The sequence below is a fragment of the Lissotriton helveticus genome, chromosome 5_1, assembly GCF_964261635.1.
Source record: "Lissotriton helveticus chromosome 5_1, aLisHel1.1, whole genome shotgun sequence".
NCBI classification, from domain to species: domain Eukaryota; kingdom Metazoa; phylum Chordata; class Amphibia; order Caudata; family Salamandridae; genus Lissotriton; species Lissotriton helveticus.
Genome location: NC_136065.1, coordinates 1,217,677,618 through 1,217,698,490, shown reverse-complemented (window position 1 = coordinate 1,217,698,490; position 20,873 = coordinate 1,217,677,618). Strand labels below are relative to the sequence as shown.

Genomic DNA, 20,873 nt, shown 5'->3' with positions numbered 1-20,873 from the left:
AGCTTTCCTCACAACACTGGCATACCACAGAAAGGAAGGGCCAGTGCAAGCCTTCCTCACAACACTGGTATAGTACAGAAAGCAAGGGTCGGTGCAATCCTCCCTCACAAAACTGATATAGTACAGAAAGCAGGGGCTACTGCAAGCCTCCCTCACAACACTCTTATAACACAGAAAGCAAGGGTCTGTGCACGTTTTCCTCACAACACTGATATAGCACAGAAAGCAAGGGTCTGTGCAAGTTTTCCTCACAACACTGATATAGCACAGAAAGCAATGGCTAGTGCAAGTTTTCCTCACAACACTGATATCACACAGAAAGCATGGGATAGTGCAAGTTTTCCTCACAACACTGATATAACACAGACAGCAAGCGCTAGTGCAAGCCTCCCTCACAACACTGGTATAGTACAGAAAGCAAGGGTCGGTGCAATCCTCCCTCACAAAACTGATATAGTACAGAAAGCAGGGGCTACTGCAAGCCTCCCTCACAACACTCATATAACACAGAAAGCAAGGGTCTGTGCAAGTTTTCCTCACAACACTGATATAGCACAGAAAGCAATGGCTAGTGCAAGTTGCCTCACAACACTGATATCACACAGAAAGCAAGGGATAGTGCAAGTTTTCCTCACAACACTAATATAGTAAAGAAAAGAAGGGCCAGTGCAAGCCTTCCGCACAACACTGATATCACACAGAAAGCCAGGGCTAGTGCAAGTTTTCCTCACAACACTGATATCACACAGAAAGCAAGGGCTAGTGCAAGTTTTCCTCACAACACTGATATCACACAGAAAGCAAGGGCTAGTGCAAGTTTTCCTGACAACACTGATATAGCACAGGAAGCAAGGGACAATGCAAGCCTCGCTCACAACACTGATATAGCACAGGAAGCAAGGGACAATGCAAGCCTCGCTCACAACACTAATATAGCACAGGAAGTAAGGGCTAGTGCAAGCTTCCTTCAAAACACTAATATAGCACAGAATGCAAGGGCCAATGCAAGCCTCCCTCACAACACTCATATAGCACAGAAAGCAGGGGCTAGTGCAAGCCTTCCTCACAACACTGGTATAGTACCGAAAAGAAGGGCCAGTGCAAGCCTTCCTCACAACACTGATTTAACACGGAAAACAAGGGCTAGTGCAAGCTTTCCTCACAACACTGGTATAGTACAGAAAAGAAGGGCCAGTGCAAGCCTTCCTCACAACACTGATTTAACACAGAAAGCAAGCGCTAGTTCAAGCCTCCCTCACAACACTGGTATAGTACAGAAAGCATGGGTCGGTGCAATCCTCCCTCACAAAACTGATATAGTACAGAAAGCAGGGGCTAGTGCAAGCCTTCCTCACAACACTGGTATAGTACAGAAAGCAAGGGTCGGTGCAATCCTCCCTCACAAAACTGATATAGTAGAGAAAGCAAGCGCTAGTTCAAGCCTCCCTCACAACACTGGTATAGTACAGAAAGCAAGGGTCGGTGCAATCCTCCTCCACAAAACTGATATAGCACAGAAAGCAAGGGCTACTGCAAGCCTCCCTTACAACACTCATATAGCACAGAAAGCAAGGGCTAGTGCAAGTTTTCCTCACAACACTGGTACAGTACAGAAAGCATGTGCCAGTGCAAGCCTTCCTCACAACACTGATTTAACACAGAAAGCAAGCGCTGATGCAAGCCTCCCTCACAACACTGATATAGTACAGAAAGCAAGGGCCGGTGCAAGCTTTCCTCACAACACTGATGTAGTACAGAAAGCAAGGGCAGGTGCAAGCCTCCCTCACAACACTGATGTAGTACAGAGAGCAAGAGCCAGTTCAAGCCTCCCTCACAACACTGATATAGTACAGAAAGCAAGTCCGGTGCAAGCCTCCCTCACAACACTGATATAGTACAGAAAGCAAGGGCCGGTGCAAGCCTCCCTCACAACACTGATATAGTACAGAAAGCAAGGGCCGGTGCAAGCCTCCCTCACAGCACTGTTATAGTACAGAAAGCAAGGGCCGGTGCAAGCCTTCCTCACAACACTGATATAGTACAGAAAGCAAGGGTCGGTGCAAGCCTCCCTCACAACACTGATATAATACAGAAAGCAAGGGTCGGTGCAAGCCTCCCTCACAACACTAGTATAGTACAGAAAGCAAGGGTCGGTGCAAGCCTCCCTCACAACACTAGTATAGTACAGAAAGCAAGGGTCGGTGCAAGCCTCCCTCACAACACTAGTATAGTACAGAAAGCAAGGGTCGGTGCAAGCCTCCCTCACAACACTAGTATAGCACAGAAAGCAAGGGTCGGTGCAAGCCTCCCTCACAACACTGGTATAGTACAGAAAGCAATGGTCAGTGCAAGCCTCCCTAACAACACTGGTATAGTACAGAAAGCAAGCGTCAGTGCACGCCTCGCTCACAACACTGATACACAGAAAGCAAGGGTCAGTGCCAGTCTCCCTCACAGAACAGGTATAGTGCAGGAAGCAGGGTGGAGTACCACAGCAGCAGAGTCAGTCTCCTTAACAAGTCAACTGATGCATGGGCGACATGAAGGTGTTAAGCGAGCAGAATGTTCACCTCCACTACAAACACTGGGCTCCCACAGAGTGGCGTGTTACCCGTTCCGTAGCACTTAATTGTGTCATCAGAGGACATAAGCGCTATAAAAATACCCATACCAACCTGTACCTCTTTAATGCTTGGAGAGCACAATAAACAGCTGAAAGGAGCTAAACCCACTTAATGACCGAAGCGATACCAAAGAGGATGATGGACGGAGTGTTTGAGCAAAGCAAACACTCACCCCCAGGCAACTGATCTGGGTTTAATCCATCATCATTCATTCGCTCACTCCACCACCCCAGTTCAGACTTGGCCATATGCAAATCAGTCTGATCCTGTACCTCATGGGAACAGTCCAGCGCAAACTGCCAAACCATGTCTTCCCTGGACTGGAAACAAGCATCCTGGAACCGGTGTCTGGCTAATCAGCTGTCATCAGCCAAGCTAGCTTGAATCCAGTGGCAAAGTAAGCAAGGGACCCACATCTGGGCATACCCTGCCAACTTAGGGCGTACAAAGCGATACCAAAGGGGATGATGGACGGAGCGTTTGAGCAAATCTAACACTTACCCCCAGACAACTGATCTGGGTTTAATCCATCATCATTCTTTAACTCACTCCACCATCCCAGTTCAGACTTGGCCATATGCAAATCAGTCTGACCCTGTGCCTCATGGGAACAGTCCAGCCCGAACTGCCAAACCATGTCATCCCTGGACTGGAAACAAGCATCCTGGGACCGGCTTCTGGCTAATCAGCCGTCATCAGCCAGGCTAGCTTGAATTCAGTGGCAAAGTGAGCAAGGGACCCACGTCTGGGCATACCCTGCCAACTTAGGGGGAACAAAGCGATACCAAAGGGGATCATGGACGGAGCGTTTGAGCAATTCAAACACTCACCCCCAGTCAACTGATCTGGGTTTAATCCATCATCATTCTTTAGCTCACTTCACCACCCCAGTTCAGACATGGCCATATGCAAATCAGTCACTGGATTCATGCTAGCCTGGCTAACGACGGTTGATTAGCCAGAAACCGGTCCCAGGATGCTTGTTTCTGGTCCAGGGATGACATGGCTTGGCATTTTGAGCTGGACTGTTCCCATGAGGCACAGGGTCAGACTGATTTGCATATGGCCATGTCTGAACTGGGGTCGTGGAGTGAGCTAAAGAATGATGATGGATTAAACCCAGATCAGTTGACTGGGGGTGAGTGCTTGCAACGTTCAACACTTCGTCCATCATCCCCTTGGTTCCACTTAATGACCAGCACTTTGTAACTTGCAATAGTTTGAGCTAGAAGCACAGGATCATGTGGCAAGTGTGGCAAATCGTAAATATACGGAGCAATCGTCACGATGCTGGAACCCTGTGATTTCAACATCCCTGCTCTTTAGCAATATAGTGAAGCATTCCACTTAACATTAACATGACTGTCCTTCTCCCCAACATCGAATCCAGGAATTCAGGGAGGGCTTGCATAGCCATCGCGCTTTGAGGGTTGAATGGTTCTCAGTCAAGCAGGGACACTTTCAAACACTCCACATCCCCCGAAAGCATTGTCCATCCCTAAAGAGTGTCTCCTTGTCTTCCCGCCAGAAAGGCCCATTCTATCAGTGCCCTGCGCGCTCTCGATTCAAAGGCGGTGTACCACACACACTCCTCGGGCTCCCGCTCTCTCGCACTCTCACTCCCCAGTCTCTTGCATCCAGTGGCACTGCCGTCTCACGCCCGTGTAGCGCAGTCTGAAAACCCCCAATACTGCCGCACAATCTCGAGTCGACCCCTTCTGAAAGTGCCCTGCCACGTCACGACTGATAGACCTCCACAAGCCAACACCGGTAACAATGCTAACAAATGAATGATAATTGTAATACTAAGATATAGCGCTTCATCCCGTACTTCTGTTTCTAAGCCCTGTAAATATTTGCCCAATCCCCCAGCAGTCTCCTGTGTGACGCTCCTCTATACTACCCAAGTCTCACTGTGGAAAAGTAAATTTTGTCATGTTCTATGTCCCTACGTGTCATCCATCATATGTTATGTGTGCATGACCAATATGCATATGTTATTCCCCATGTCCGATTCAAGACGCAATTATAGTTGTGTCCATCTCTAGTATGCCAGTTCCCAGTCCTCATGAGTAATATGAGTATCAGGCCTATGTAAAGTTATGTTGCCACGTTTCTCAGTGTGCACGTTATTCTATTATAAAGTCCCCGTTTCTAGGCCTCAACAGGGCCCGGACACCAGATTCAGCTCCTGTCTCCCGAACCCTCGCTGAGGAGCGATCCAGCCCCCACCTGTATCCTCGACCTTTCGCTTACTTCCTGCCTCGCAGTGCCCGGTGCAGCTTGGCTCTGCCTCTGAGTCTGCCAAGACTATGTTATGATTCCAGCTATCAGTTTAGTCCTCCTTCTCTGCATTCCCAAGCTACTGAACTGCATCAATAGTTTCCGTCATTGTCTAGCCTATTCGGCCCCATGTTAGGAGAAATACTGTATTTAATGGTCATTTAATATTCTTCATCAGGCACTACATGTAGAATAAATGCATGCTCTAGCCTTAGAGTCTGTTAGCCTTTCCCCTCCTAACTTTTAGTTCATATCAACATGTTCCCTAAACATCAGATACTAGATAGGGTTTAGGTACATGTCGCTCCGACCCTCCAGACTTTAGTCTCTGCTCCTAGCACAGAGTTCATAGCCCCCAGCTTCTCCTAGTGATACGTCATTGCTAGTTCGCGCGCACCATCAGGTTAGAGGTCCCGGCTCCTTAGGTAGCCCCCTCCATGGTTTCCGCCCCATTCATGACATATCCTGTTACGTCTGCACCACATGTCTATGTGCACACCCAGTTACACCCTCTTTAGCCCTTATCTTTCGCGACTGTTTCGCGTCACGCCTTCTGTTCCACCCACTGCTACGCCTACTGCAATGTAATGCTATGTGTTGCCGTTATGTATATATGCTCATGTATTGTTATTAAAAAGTGTTCCCAGTTCCGATCCTGTTGGTGAGCCATTCTAGACCCTGACCACGGCAGCGCTGCCAGGCTTGCCATCCTATTCCGTGCAGGTTGTCCTGTTCCTGTCCTTATGCTGTAATAAACCTGCAAAACTCCTACTACCTCGAATTTTGACTCTTATTTATTGAGCTATCTGTTATTCATTCATTCATTCAAAAATAGATCCGGTATTATTTATTTATATACCACATAATGGCGCCCGAACAGGGACCTGCCCTTTCCCCACGCGTCGGTGAAGCCACGCCGACCCCCTGACCCTCTGCAGTCGTGACGGAACTCTTCTGCGCAGTGGCAGATATTTCTGCTCAAGTATCCCTCAGGCCCACGGAGGAGACGGAGGAGGCGGTCCAGCATCCAGACGAGACGGTGGAGGAACGCGGCGAGTCCCGACCAGAGCCCAAGCCAAGAGTCCAAGGTCCGAGGTATCCGGAGGTCCACCCGTAACTGAAGTCCGAAGTCCGAAGTTCGTCGTCCGTCGTCGTAGCAGTGCAGTCCAGTCCGAGGCCTTCCGTTCTTGCTGCCCGGTGAGTACCGTTACTGGGGTGGTATCTAGACAGGGTCAATTTAATTGACTCTGGTCTGTGGGTTGGTGGTACACAGTCCCACAAACGAAGTGTCCACTTCGGTGGATGCGGGTCCTGACGTGTCTCTTTATGAGACCGGTAAGTTTCGTACTGTTTCAGCAGTGCATCTAGTTTCTGTTCTAGTCAGTTTCTGTTCTCGAGAAAATGTATGTGTTCTGTTCTCAGTATTTCCAGGTAGTATTCTGTTCGAACTGTTATTTTTTAAATGTTTTTCATGTATTTTAATGTCGTGGTATGAATGGGGTATAAGTATCGTGTTCATTGTGTATTGTATTGTGTCTAGATTACAGTTCAGTCATGCCCATATTTTCCAAGTTACGTCAGTTAAAAACTAGAAAGGGTCTGCTGGAAGCAGCAGTTCCCGTCCCGCCCAGGGACAGTCCAGGTCACTTTATGTATCAGAAACATGGCATAAGTGCCATATTGTATCTAGATTTATGGGTAGAGTATACCAAACAGTTAGAAGAAAAGTATAGATGGCCCGTATCGGGTATATGGGATGCCGAATGCATCATGCGAGTAGAAGAAGCATTATGGAAAAAGAAAGCCAGACAATCACAGAAAGATGCCATCGAGCTATGGCGCAAAGAAGCTCATAAAAGAACCGAAAAAGAAATCAGAAAGTCAGAACTAAGTAGAGAATCCCAAGAACGAGCCCAAGAAAGGGAATTAATCGAGATAGGTGAACGAGTTAGAACTGAGCAATCAGACAGACAGAGGAACGCCCTCATTAAGGGTATGTATCCTCTTCTTGCCGAGGGCTTGCCAAAAGCGACCCCAGAGGCATCCAGTAATTTCCCGCCACCGTTAGTTCCGACCAAGCTACGTCACAAACCGACCGCAGCTGATATTTTCATCTCGTCCTATTTGGACGACACAATCCCTGAATATGTAAATCCTGTCCGCGCTCCGCCAGTCCCTGTAAATCAGGTAATTCCTACTCCCCCAGACACCGGGGTGCCCTTAACAGCCCCCCCGGGTCAGCCCGCCATACAAGTCCAGCCCACGTTACAATTACCCACCCTGCCAGGACGAAAAGCATCAGTTGATGATTCTAGTTTAGGGGCTGCAGGAGGAGGTCTTCCTCAAACCCCGCCGCCATACAAGCGTTTATCAGCACTCGAATTACATGCTCAAGCATCACAGCGTACTCCTAAAAGTAATAAGTCTGTTGCAGAGATCAGGCAAACCCTTGGCGAATGTGTCTATGACCCAGTTCCAGGCGAGTTTAATATGGTTTTATATTCCGTACGTGTAAGGAGAGTGACCGAGTATCTAGTCACCCTACCGAATATGAAAGAAGATCTAGACAGGATATATCGTTTCATCCGTACAGGGGATGACCCACAAAGTATTAGTGATGCCATGTCTCAAAGGAAAGCCGAGATTCAGCGCATGATATTAAAGTTCTTAATTAACTGTCTAATAAGAGAACAGGATCATCCGTCTAAAGACCCGGAAGAAATGAAAACTCTAACAAAATGGAGTGATAATATAGCCGAAGGAAAGCACAATACCATTGGTGCCATGGAAAGTATGTACAAGAAAATCCGTAGAGAGATAATAAAGATACACGAACAGCGTAAAGCAGCACAAGTAAGCGAGAAAGAAAGTACCTCTGATCCTGAAGAAGAAGACGATGAGAATACCGCCAGAATAGCGTATGTAGGAAAACCTAGATTTCCAGATCGCCATTTACGTCTAGAACACAAGCCAATTTCCCATCATTCAGCACCAGAACAAGGTTCCCTAGAACAAGTATTCCAAGCTACCGATCACATTCTGAAATCACGAATCGGTTATAGTGAGTTAAGTACCATGTATGAACAAGAAATAGTTCGGTCAGCAGTCCGATGGATTACTGATTCTACCACTTTTCCAGACGAAATAGTGGCACAAATGTTTCTGAAAATGCCCCCAGCCGAGCAGCGACTGGTGGGTATGTATATGATTCAGCACCTCATTACTCTGTATGAGGGTCAACATTCTGATCCAGGCCCGTTACATGATATCCTGAACGAGTTACTCCAGTACAGATGGAGAGGTCTAGGTACCGATTTAATTAGTGTCATTCTAGAACAACGCCATAAATATAAAATGTTCTTGAACCCGCATTTCGTTCATGTCTCACCCCCAGAAAGTAAATCATTCTACATAGACAGACAGAATCCGTTACGAGAAGTCCACCCAGTCAGAGGAGCGGGTGGCGAAATGCAACGAGTGTTTGTATACACTCCGATCACAAAGATGGAACTTCTAGAGATGAAGAAATTAATTCCCTGTCATGACAAAGATCCAGCAGGGTTCCATAGAGAATTAAAAGACATGCTCCGTATGGGAGAATACACATACCCGGATATAATTAAAATGTTAAAGGTTCTGTTGCCCGCAGGGGTGTATGAAAAGCTCAAAGAGAAAGAATGGGAGGTGGGAGAGAAAAAGATAGATTGGGCAGTCCTAGATGCAGAAGATAAGATACGTGTACCAGGTACTGGTCTAGGAGAGAAATGTAAAGAATTACCAGAATTATTGATTCAAGTTTTACCCAGATTATTAACAACGAAAAAGGAAGACTGGGATGCAATCTCAGCCTGTAAACAGAAACAAGATGAAGATATTAGTGATTTTTATTCTAGGTTTGAAAAGTGCTTTAGTATCAACAGTGGCCTCAAGACAAGTAGCGAGTCATACCCTCATCTCTTTGTTACTAAATTAGTCGAGAATTCAAGTCCACCAATTAAAAAACGAGTTCTGAAAGTCGAAAGTACCTGGCAAGCTAATACTCCGTCCCAGATGCTCCAGATGCTCCAGTATCACCAGAATAGAATCAGAGAAGAACAAGAACACGAAAGAAAACGTATGAAAGACACGAAAATGAAAGTGCTAGTTGCACAATCTGTTCCTCACGACAGTCAGAAGAGGGGTCCGAATCAAGCCAGTCATCCTGCAGCTCCCGTTAAAGGGAACTGCAATTATTGTAAACAGCCAGGTCATTTCATAAACGAGTGTACAGTTCTGAAACACAACATAGCTACTGGTAAGACTAAAGAAAGACCACGTCCGCCTAGACAAGAGCAAGTTTCACAGACTCCTCAGCCACAGAATGCACAACAGACAGTTACAGTACCGCAGCCTATTGCTGCAACCCAGCATGTCACACAGCAGATGTACCAGTATGCACAGTCTGAGTATCCAGAGTACCAGCAGTATTCATGAAACAGCCTAGAGAGGGAGGTAGGCTTGCCTCTCATCGAGATACCTGTAGATCAAGAGGGTCCCTATGTTCACAGTCAAGTATTAGGGAAAGACAGAAAGTTTTTGATTGATACAGGGGCAAGTAGGACCACAATTAGTCACGCCGAAGTTCCAGGGGCTCCGCTCTCAGGCTCTAGAAATGTTTCCCTTGGATTTTCAGGAAAGCCTATCGTAAATGAGATTTCAAAGCCAGTCACTCTAGAAGTAGGTCCATTGTCCCGCACTACTGATCTGTTACTTACTAAGTCATGTCCAGAAAATCTGTTAGGCATTAAGACATTGAAAGAGTTAGGTGCAGTTATATGTTGTTCCCCCGAGGGAATACGATTGTTCCTACGTGACTTTAAGGGTCACTATGTATTACGAGATTTTGATCCGAGATTGTCTAATGTCCCGCAGCATTTATGGGCGCAAGGTCCAACTGATGTAGGTTACATGCAAATCACACCCCATCGTGTGACTCTCAAACCAGGTGTAGTGTTACCACGAATCAGGCAGTATAGATTGCCACCTGAGGCTGTAGCAGCCTTATCCAAAATTATAGACGAGCTCATGGCTCAAGGAGTAGTTGTAGAAACTGACTCCAATGTATGTAACTCTCCGATCATTCCAGTCATGAAACGTACTGATCCAAATGCACCCCCAGTATATCGATTAGTGATTGATTTACGAGAACTTAACAAATGTATTATTCCTCAGTACCCAGTTGTCCCAGATATCTCTTCCCTATTGACAGCCATTGATTCCGAAGCCATGTTCTTTACAGTAATCGACCTCAAGAACGCATTTTTCAGTGTCCCTATTCATCCAGACAGCCAGTTCCTTTTCGGATTTTGTTTAAATGGAAGGAGCTATATGTTTACACGAGCTCCTCAAGGTTTCACAGAAAGCCCTAGTATTTACAGTCAAGCACTTAAGAGACAACTGGACAATATTCACATGCCAACTGACACTGCCCTGCTCCAGTATGTCGATGATCTATTGATCACAGCCCGTTCTGAACGTGACTGTGAGCGAGCGTCACTGACGGTTCTGTATTTCCTAGCCGAGATGGGGCACAAGGTGTCCCCTTCGAAGCTTCAATTCTGTGTCCAGCAAGTGGTTTACTTAGGACACTTGCTGTCCAAGAGGGGTAGGCAGTTGACACCCGATCGCATCCAGTTGATAGCGAGTCTTCCTCAGCCCAGGACCCAGAAGGAGGTACGTGCTTTTATTGGCCTCACTTCTTACTGCAGACAATGGATTCCTCAGTATGCATTTCTAGCCAAGCCACTGATACAGTTAACGCACAGGAGGCAGCCGCATCGACTGTCCTCCCTTGGACATCTGAACATACACTTAGTTTCAATGAGTTAAAGAAAGCCCTATGCCAAGCTCCAGTTCTAGCGACACCAAACTACAGTAAGCCTTTTACACTTTTCGTTACTGAACGCGAAGGTACAGCATTATCTGTTCTCACACAAGATCAAGCAGGACAGTACAAGCCGTGTGCTTATTTTTCTAGCACATTAGATCCAGTCGCCCAGGCTTTGCCCGCGTGCCTCAAGTCAGTTGCAGCCACAGCACTAGCTATCAGACAAAGTGATTCCATAGTTTTAGGACACTCCCTGACAGTACAAGTTCCACACTCCGTGGAAGTTCTTTTGAATAGAACACAAACTCAGCACTTGACAATTGCACGTTTAACAGGTTATGAATTGACACTGTTCCAGCCACACATAGAAATCAGACGCTGCAACGTCCTGAACCCTGCTACACTGTTACCATCAGCTAGTTCAAATTCTGCCGCACACAATTGTGTGGAAGTAGTCAACATTACGACAAAGCCAAGACAAGACCTGACAGACATTCCGTTACTAGATCCTGACCTGACACTTTATGTGGATGGGTCATGTATGAGAACTAGTACAGGAGATTTAGTTGCCGCGTATGCAGTGACTACTGACACTGAAGTTATTGAGACACACCGTATTGATACTCTGTCCGCTCAAGCAGCAGAGCTAGTTGCTCTGACACAAGCTTGTATACACGCCAAGGAAAAGAAAGTTAATATTTACACAGATTCACGCTACGCATTTGGAGTCGTCCACGACTTTGGAGTGCTCTGGCAGGAGAGAGGTTTCATGACTTCTCATGGAACCAAAATTCAGCATGGTTTCCTTATCCAAGCTCTGTTAGATGCAATACATTTACCGACATCCATTGCTATTATGAAATGCAAAGCACATACGAAAGTTACTGACATTATTTCCCAAGGTAATGATCTAGCAGATCGCACAGCCAAGCTTACAGCACAGACTCCAGACATTCAAGTTAATCCGACACAGACACAAACTCCAGATCTGACTACATGTATGACAGTTAAGGACCCCACCCAGGATGTCATAGATATCCAGTTACATGCTACTCCCGATGAAATCAAGAAATGGTCCGAACAAGGAGGGGTCCAGACAGATCAAGGATGGTTAACAAAGGGTAGAGCCACATGGTTTCTCCCCGACTCTATGGTTCAAGTCATCATTAATACCGCACATAGTCCAGCACATTTAGGAGAAAAAGCTATGTTAGACAGTATCCAGAACATTTGGTTCAACAAGCATTTACGAGCTGCAGCCAAGCAGAAAGTCCGTACCTGTATGATATGTTGTCAGTTTAATCCAGGTAAAAGTGTCCCGGTGGAACAAGGGGGATTCCAGCCTCCTGACCACCCTTTTGAGGTCCTCCAGATGGATTATATTCAGATGGAGCGATGTCGAGGTTTCAAGTATGTTCTTGTAGTTGTATGCGCTTTGTCCAGATGGACAGAAGCATATCCAGTCCCAGATTACACAGCCGCGACCACTGCCAAGCAGTTGGTTCGTGAGTTTTTCCCTCGATATGGACTCCCTAGAGTCGTATATTCTGATAACGGTCAGCCATTCTCATCTGAACTCATGAAGCACGTTTCCCTGTTGTTAGGGTACCAGTGGAAGTTTCATTGTGTACGCCATCCTGAAGCAGCTGGTCTGGTCGAGAGACATAATCAGACTCTGAAAATCCGAATTGCCAAAATATGTAAAGAGAAAGGTGTGGACTGGCTAGTAGCTCTGCCAGTTGCTTTGTTTTATATGCGCATGGTCGCACATTCCAGATCAGGTCTGTCCCCGTATGAGGTCGTTTTCGGCCGCCCCCCTAACATGTGGGGTACTCCTAGACCCCGAAGTATTACTGATGTTTCATGTAATATGCTGACAGATTACCTAGCTTCCTTGATGTCTGCCCTCAACTCATGTCGTTCACAGGTTGCCGCCGCATTTCCAGACAATACCGAGGTGGCCCCGCATGAAATCGTTCCAGGTTCAATGGTCCTCGTACGTAACTTCGACAGATCAAGTCCGCTGGAGCCACGTTGGAAGGAGCCCCGTCAGGTCCTCCTCACCACCCGTACAGCCGTGAAATTGGAAGGACGCCGCGGCTGGGTACACCTTTCGCACGTCAAGAAATTCTACGGATTAAAGCCGGTCTCTAAGAACATTTCCCAGGATTTAAAAACTTGTCAAAACATTGTTCCTAAGGACTATCCCGCAAATGACATTGACACAACCCCTCCCCTGTTAGAGAAAACTCCGCAGCAGGAGTATAAGCAAAAGCTACGGTCTAGTAAAATAAGTCAGCCAGTTTGATTGTATAAGTCCTCCCCTAGGTGAAACGGTTAGACTGTTTCTGACATGTATAAAATAGACCCCCATAGTGAGAGAGTTAGTCAAAACTCAATCCGATGTATCGTTTTTCTAAGTTTCATATTATTTCTCAGCCTTTTGACTTCCTGCACTAGTTACGCATTTTATCTGTGTTTTCCAGTTCCTCATGTAAATAAGCATTCTAATGTTACAGTAGAGCACACGTTTAGTGATCTGCCTCCTCATGAATATTCATACCGCCTCGCTATGCGTAACAATACTTTTATCCGCATGTTGCATTATTCACACCAGACCAGCAATGCCACTAATTGTTGGGTGTGTGGTCGACTCCCCCCTTTCCAGACGTCAAAGGGAGTTCTGCCACTCTTTCCTTATCCTTTTTCCCATAATGGTTCGTGTGGAGCATGGTCCACGTTAACGTCATCCTCAACAGATATGTCTTTTCTTAACAGCACATGTTTCCCAGACAAGCATGGTCCCCCCCACAGAACAGGTTTAGATCTAGAAAATGAAGTGTACAATTTAGGTAACTATTCGTCGAATTTTATGGTCCTGAATGTTCAGTCTGATACTACTCCAGACTCACCTGCTATTTCAGTATTACCAGTCAAAGGCGAATTATGTGTTCGAAATGATGGTTCTGTACATGTAGGACATAGTGATTGTACTACTATTGTCAAGTATAGTGACCGTGGGAAATCTATTTTTAAAGCTTCACGTCATTCTTATTTTGTTTGTGGTCGAACTGCATATGTTCGTCTGCCCCTCGATTGGGAGGGAACCTGTTACATTGCCTTCCTACTGCCACCTGTTTTTCTAGCCCCACCTGACTACCATAGGAATTCCTACCTAGTACATACTAGACACAAGAGAAATCTCCCGATTGTCGACTATACTGAAACTGCTGCAGAGCAATTCATTGATATTGATAAAGGTGTTTTCCCTTATTTAGGCACAGTTGTAAATAGTAAGCTAATTCGTAGGTTAACAAGAACCCTTGAAGCTGTAGTAGATGAGACTGCCTCCGCTCTAGGTAACTTAACCGAAGAGCAATCCTTTATGAGATTTGTCGTTTTACAGAATCGTCTCGTCCTTGACGTCATACTGGCCGATAGGGGCGGGGCCTGTAGAGTCATCGGATCTAGTTGCTGCATTTTCATTCCAAATAACGCGCCGTCTGTTTATTCAGCTATAACCAGACTCCATAAAATTGCCCATCTGTTACACCAAGATCCAGGCACCTGGACATGGTCCGGTTGGTTCTGGAATATAATTTCCGCCTGGGGATGGAAAGTCTTGTCCTTTCTAGGTATCGCAGTAGCGATCATATTCAGCTGCTGCCTCTGTATACAATGTGGCCCTGCGATTTGCGGCATGTGTGCTACCTCTTGTATTCCTAGTCCCAAGCCCCGTTCTAAATCCCGTTCCAAGACAATTCGAGATGAACAAATGGTACTGTATGAAATGATAGATGGTATCATGAATATTGATGTTTCCTGATGGAAACGTAGTGACAAGGAGGGAATGTGGAAAAGTAAATTTTGTCATGTTCTATGTCCCTACGTGTCATCCATCATATGTTATGTGTGCATGACCAATATGCATATGTTATTCCCCATGTCCGATTCAAGACGCAATTATAGTTGTGTCCATCTCTAGTATGCCAGTTCCCAGTCCTCATGAGTAATATGAGTATCAGGCCTATGTAAAGTTATGTTGCCACGTTTCTCAGTGTGCACGTTATTCTATTATAAAGTCCCCGTTTCTAGGCCTCAACAGGGCCCGGACACCAGATTCAGCTCCTGTCTCCCGAACCCTCGCTGAGGAGCGATCCAGCCCCCACCTGTATCCTCGACCTTTCGCTTACTTCCTGCCTCGCAGTGCCCGGTGCAGCTTGGCTCTGCCTCTAAGTCTGCCAAGACTATGTTATGATTCCAGCTATCAGTTTAGTCCTCCTTCTCTGCATTCCCAAGCTACTGAACTGCATCAATAGTTTCCGTCATTGTCTAGCCTATTCGGCCCCATGTTAGGAGAAATACTGTATTTAATGGTCATTTAATATTCTTCATCACGCACTACATGTAGAATAAATGCATGCTCTAGCCTTAGAGTCTGTTAGCCTTTCCCCTCCTAACTTTTAGTTCATATCAACATGTTCCCTAAACATCAGATACTAGATAGGGTTTAGGTACATGTCGCTCCGACCCTCCAGACTTTAGTCTCTGCTCCTAGCACAGAGTTCATAGCCCCCAGCTTCTCCTAGTGATACGTCATTGCTAGTTCGCGCGCACCATCAGGTTAGAGGTCCCGGCTCCTTAGGTAGCCCCCTCCATGGTTTCCGCCCCATTCATGACATATCCTGTTACGTCTGCACCACATGTCTATGTGCACACCCAGTTACACCCTCTTTAGCCCTTATCTTTCGCGACTGTTTCGCGTCACGCCTTCTGTTCCACCCACTGCTACGCCTACTGCAATGTAATGCTATGTGTTGGCGTTATGTATATATGCTCATGTATTGTTATTAAAAAGTGTTCCCAGTTCCGATCCTGTTGGTGAGCCATTCTAGACCCTGACCACGGCAGCGCTGCCAGGCTTGCCATCCTATTCCGTGCAGGTTGTCCTGTTCCTGTCCTTATGCTGTAATAAACCTGCAAAACTCCTACTACCTCGAATTTTGACTCTTATTTATTGAGCTATCTGTTATTCATTCATTCATTCAAAAATAGATCCGGTATTATTTATTTATATACCACATCACTCCGCCACCATTGCCACGGTCTCAACCCCACACAGTTGCCACAGTGCCCCCCCACCCCCCAGCCATGCCCGTTGAATTCCCCAGCAGTTCACACCCCACTCCCTCCCCAATGGTCTCGTTCTCCAAACAGGCCCCCGCTCCCCCTCTCCGTCTTGCACCCTAGTGCATGCCCACAGCGTCTCTTCCCGTGAGTACCCCCACGCGTCGCTCCCCCATCAGTGTCCCTGGGCCATCCTCCAGCCCTGTCACGGTGTCTCCTCCAGACGTCTCTCCCCTCCTCACACCCCCACTACTTGAAATGGGAAAATAGAGGAGCATGTACTCTGTACCGGAGTGAGTACCCGCTCGTTTCTGAGAGGTGCTGGTACTCTCCAATTAAAAGTATTACGTTTCTTTTGAGAAGTGCAGGTACTCTCCCTCTCAAAATAAAAAAGTGAAGGTACTCCATCCGGACAGTACCGGCCCATTTAAAGCACTGCTCACCCCCACCAGCGAACCCTCTTTAAAGTGGTAGAAAAAACAGGGGGGACTAATTGACCGGATCCTTTTACAAGATGGTGTTGCCTATGTGATTAAGGGTGTGGCCAAAATAATGTGGATCCGGATTCCCGTGCCCCACAAACTGTTAAACTCAGCAACCGCCTGAGCCCGGCAGGTGCGAGGAAACCAGGGCTCGGGCCGGCAATGGAACACAAGCAGGAAGTGACCCGGGGCAGGGGTCAGAGGGGAAAGTGGCCGGCTCTCATTTTAGAAATATTCAGATTGATGTTCGCTCTTTCCCTTTCAGACTCGCCACAGTCCTGCTGCAGGAACAAGTGGAGTGACTGGGGAGAAAGTATACGTACAGAAAATGCATGTGCTTCCGTTACTCGGCTCCTTGCTGACCCTGCATTTCAGCTCTCGGTTCACTAAAGTGCTGAACATAGAGCCTGAAGGGGCGGTTTCAGTCACCCTTTCTAACTATTACAAAGTGCTCAGACCTGGCAGGACCCGGCCCACTTAAATCCATGGTTAAACTCATTGTATGTCCATTAGCAGTGCCTCACAGTCTCACTCCACCTGCTGTGCCGTACATGTCTCACTCCACGGACTACCACCAGCCTCCCCTCCAAACAGTGGCCCTACCTCTCGCTTCCCCTGAATTGTGCCTCCTAAGTTTCACCCCACACCAGATTCAGTCCGTCGCCCCCGTAGTGCCCACAAGGGCTCACTCTCTGGAATGTCACTTGGTCGGCTCGGCCTCCCCAGTCTCCCTCCTCGGCCTCTCTTCCTAGCGGGTCTGCGCCCATAGGTCTCACTCTCACTCTCACAGCAGTGCCCACCAGCACTGCCATAATCTCACTCACCGGAAGTGCCCCACCGTTTCTCATCTTGCAGTGCACCCACGCCCCAGGCCCGTCTCACCCCAGCGCAAGGTCACAGTCTCGCGCCCCAGCAGCGCCCACGTGCTTTGCCTCTCCAGCGGTGCCCAGTCTCACCCTTCCAGGAGAGGGGGTTCTAAAATGGTTATGGCCTCTTCTGGTCTCCCCCTGCACTCTCCTCCTGCCACCCCACAGGAGAAGCCCCACGTCTTACTCTCCAGACACGAAATAAGGCACCCTTCCTCCAGATGTGTCCCTCTCCGTGCAGCGCCACCTTCCACGTGCAGCGCCGCACTCAGTCTTACTCACCTAGCAGTGCCCCCCCCCCCCACTGATTCCGCAGTCCTCAGTTTAACTCCCCTAGTCAGTCGTTCCTTCCCGTAGCCCCCCTCACCATCAGCGCCGCAGCCGCACGATTCAGCAGTCAGTCCCCGCTTTCACTCTCTAGCAGTGCCAGAGATTTACTCTCACAGCAGTCTTCTAGACTGACTCTTCTAGCAGCCTCCAGATCCCCATGTCCACTGTCACTGCCCTGGTTTCTCTGCGCGCAAGTCTCCTGCCTGAGTCCCCAGCAGAGCCCAGCATCACTCACTCAGCAGTACCCCGTTCTCTCTCAGCAGTCACTCCCTCTCTCTCCCAGAAGCCCCCCGAACTTAGTGCGCCAGCAGGGCCAAGAGCTCACTCCCCAGCAATCTGACTGCCCCGGCAGTGCATCATTCTCACTGCCCCAGCAGTGCCCGCAGTCTCACTCTGCAGCGCTCCACCATCCTCTCTGACCGATCAGTGCCCAGAGGCTACCCACCCCACACCTCCTCGCAGTGCCACTTTACTGCACGACTGCAGTGCCCTTAATTGCCTTTACACGTACTCTAAGGACGGTGCCGAATCCAACTCCTGTACCAGTGCCCGAGTCTCTCCCCCTGCCCGCCAGTGCCGGAGTCTCACTCTCACTGCCCGCCAGTGCCTGAGTCTCACTCTCACTGCCCGCCAGTGCCTGAGTCTCACTTTCACTGCCCAGCAGCGCCGGAGTCTCAATCTTACTGCCCAGCAGTGCCTGTGTCTCACTCTCACTGACTGCCAGTGCCTGAGTCTCACTCTCACTGGCCAGCAGCGCAGGAGTCTCACTCTTAGCAGTGCCCGAGTCTCAATCTCACTGACGAGCATTGCCAGAGTCTCACTCTCGCTGCCCGCCAGTGCCTGAGTCTGACCCTCACTGCCCAGCAGTGCCCGAGCCTCATTCTTACTGCCCAGCAGTGCCTGAGTCTCTCTACCTGCCAACCAGTGCCCGAGTCTAACTCTCACTACCCATCTCTGTGTCACTCAGGTGTCCGCGCTCCCTACTTACCCACAGTGGCCCGAGTCTCACCCTCACAGCCCAGCAGTAACTGAGTCTCACTCTCACTGACGAGCAGTGCCCGAGTCTCTCTCCCTGCCCGCCAGTGCCTGAATCTCACTCTTACTGCCCAGCAGTGCCAGTGTGTCACTCTCACAGCCCGCCAGTGCCCGAGTCTAACTGCACGCCAATACTCGAGTCTCACTCTCACTACCCACCTCTGTGTCACTCAGGTGTCCGCGCTCCCTTCTTACCCACAGTGGCCCGAGTCTCACCCTCGTCGCACTGCCCCTCTCTAGTCTCACTCGCCCCTTGAGTGGATCCAGCTGTTGAGCAGCGACTTCAGACGTATTCACTCACTCACTCATCCCCGCAATATTCCCTCTCCCCACAGCGGTGGGCCCCCCTCGGCCCGGTACTCACACGAAGACCCCGAAGAGCAGGGCTCGGACGCCCACTTCCAGCAGCAGCTCCCGCATCTCCGGTCCCTCGGCCGGTGCTCGCAGCCGCCCTGCTCTCACAGCCCGCCCGGCCCCATGCGCAGCCCGCGCCCCAGCCTCCCCCGCCGCCCCCGGCAGGAACGGGAGAGGGAGGGAGGGGGCAGGAGGGTGGGGAGACGAGAGGAGGAGGGAAGGATGAGGCTGGAGGAAGAGAGCGAGATGCGAGGGGAGGAAGCAGAGGTGACGGCAGGAGGGGGCGAAAGAGAGGAGGAGGGGGTCAGAAGTGAGAGAGGAGGGATGGAGAGAGGGAAACTGGAAACGAGGAGAGCCGCCGGAGTCGGTGGTAGCTCCTCCTTTTCTCCCGCTGCTCCCCGGGTCGCTCCGCTTGCGAGGGGATCGGGCGAAGGAGAGAGGCAGGGGCAGCTGGAGGGGAAATGTGTAAATCCGCGTGGAATAGTGAGAAAGGAGAGGCGAGGAAGAGGGAAGGCGTGGACGGTGGAGTAAGGGAAGGGACAGGTGAAGAGAGGGAAAGAAGAGAGAGAAGTGAGCAGGAGGGCAAACATAAGACGAGAGGACAGGAGTAAAGAAAGGAACAATGGGGAGAGAAGAGAGGATGGGGAACAGGTGCAGAGGAAGAGCGGAGAGCTGAGTTGTGAAGAGAAAGGGGAGGGGGGATATTATAAAACCAATAAAACAAAAATCCAAATATAAACACAACCAATAATGTACAGTCTCCTTGCAGTGGCAGCAGGGCTACCGCACACCTGCAGATGAAAGACCTGGGCGCAAGGCACGGATCGCCCACAAGGACCGAGCAGGTGAGCTGAGCTGTGAGCTCCCTTCACACTTTGCTTCGTTCTCACAGTTCCTGCCCCACACGGTACACCCGGAGTTTCTGCTCTAACTAGGAAGTGAAAAGCTTCCACATGTTCTCGATATCCTAAGCACTAGGACAGGTTTAAGAAATGTCCTTCTGGAAACTAGACAACATGAAGCAGAGCACTTCCAGTAAAGGCTATAACAAGCCAACTTGGGGTGGCATCAGCCTGGATAATAATGAGTGCTGTCTCTATGGGGTAAACATGTTTAGGTCGAAGCCTACCAGATAGCTTAAAGGCACCTTGGGGACATTCGGAAAGCTTCCCTGGGAGTACATTCCGCCCATTGCTTACCATTGGCTTTGTGGTTTGTAACTCAAATGTGTTTGCTTTCAATTTGCTGGCTTTATTTGTTTTACACTGTCCAGCTTGAGTTCGTCCCTACGTAGATCATATCAGATCTCTACATTCTTCCACCAGTGTTCGATTTCTGTAGACAGACCTTTACATTTGGTTTTTATCTTGTCACATTTACTGTGCATTTAAAGACAGAGGTCAACTTTTAGGCTCTGTCTTTCAGGGAGCTTGGTGTTTACTTTTCTTTCTCTGACTTCATAATGAGAGGATTTATGTGAAAAACATGTTGGCTACTGGGGGTGTGCTGGAGGAAGGTTGTAGGATGTTATTTATTTCTAGCACAGGACACATTTTAAATGTCTGTAAAGGAATTGTGAAGGAATTTCAGAATTGAGAAGTACATTTTTTGGAACTTCTGAGGTGTGGTGGAAACAAATATTTTAATACGATCTTAGCAACTTAATGCACTAGGTGATGACATTATCACACATTTTCGTTGTGCGCTGTATACTTTTATTAGTAAACCTGTATGTCTGTACAAATGAATGGTCCTTTCAATTTAAGATGTGTTGTCTGTACAGGCAGTGTGCTACCACACCATGCAGTCTCCCCCTCAAGCCACTCCACTGTACACTGCACCACTCCACTCCACGCCACTGCACTTTACTGTGCGCCACACCACTCAATCACAACACTCTGTGCCA

At 48.4% G+C, this 20,873-nt stretch overlaps 1 protein-coding gene across 1 annotated transcript in view; it reads right to left on the bottom strand.

Annotated features, from left to right (window-relative positions):
- The window catches only part of PLPP4 (phospholipid phosphatase 4), a 745,038-nt gene extending 725,961 nt beyond the window's left edge, over window positions 1–19,077 (bottom strand). The window contains exon 1 of the mRNA XM_078641202.1: window positions 18,978–19,077. Coding sequence (XP_078497328.1) covers window positions 18,978–19,033 — 56 coding nt within the window. The 5' untranslated portion in view covers window positions 19,034–19,077. The remainder of the gene's footprint in view (window positions 1–18,977) is intronic.
- Between the last annotated feature and the right edge of the window lie 1,796 nt (window positions 19,078–20,873).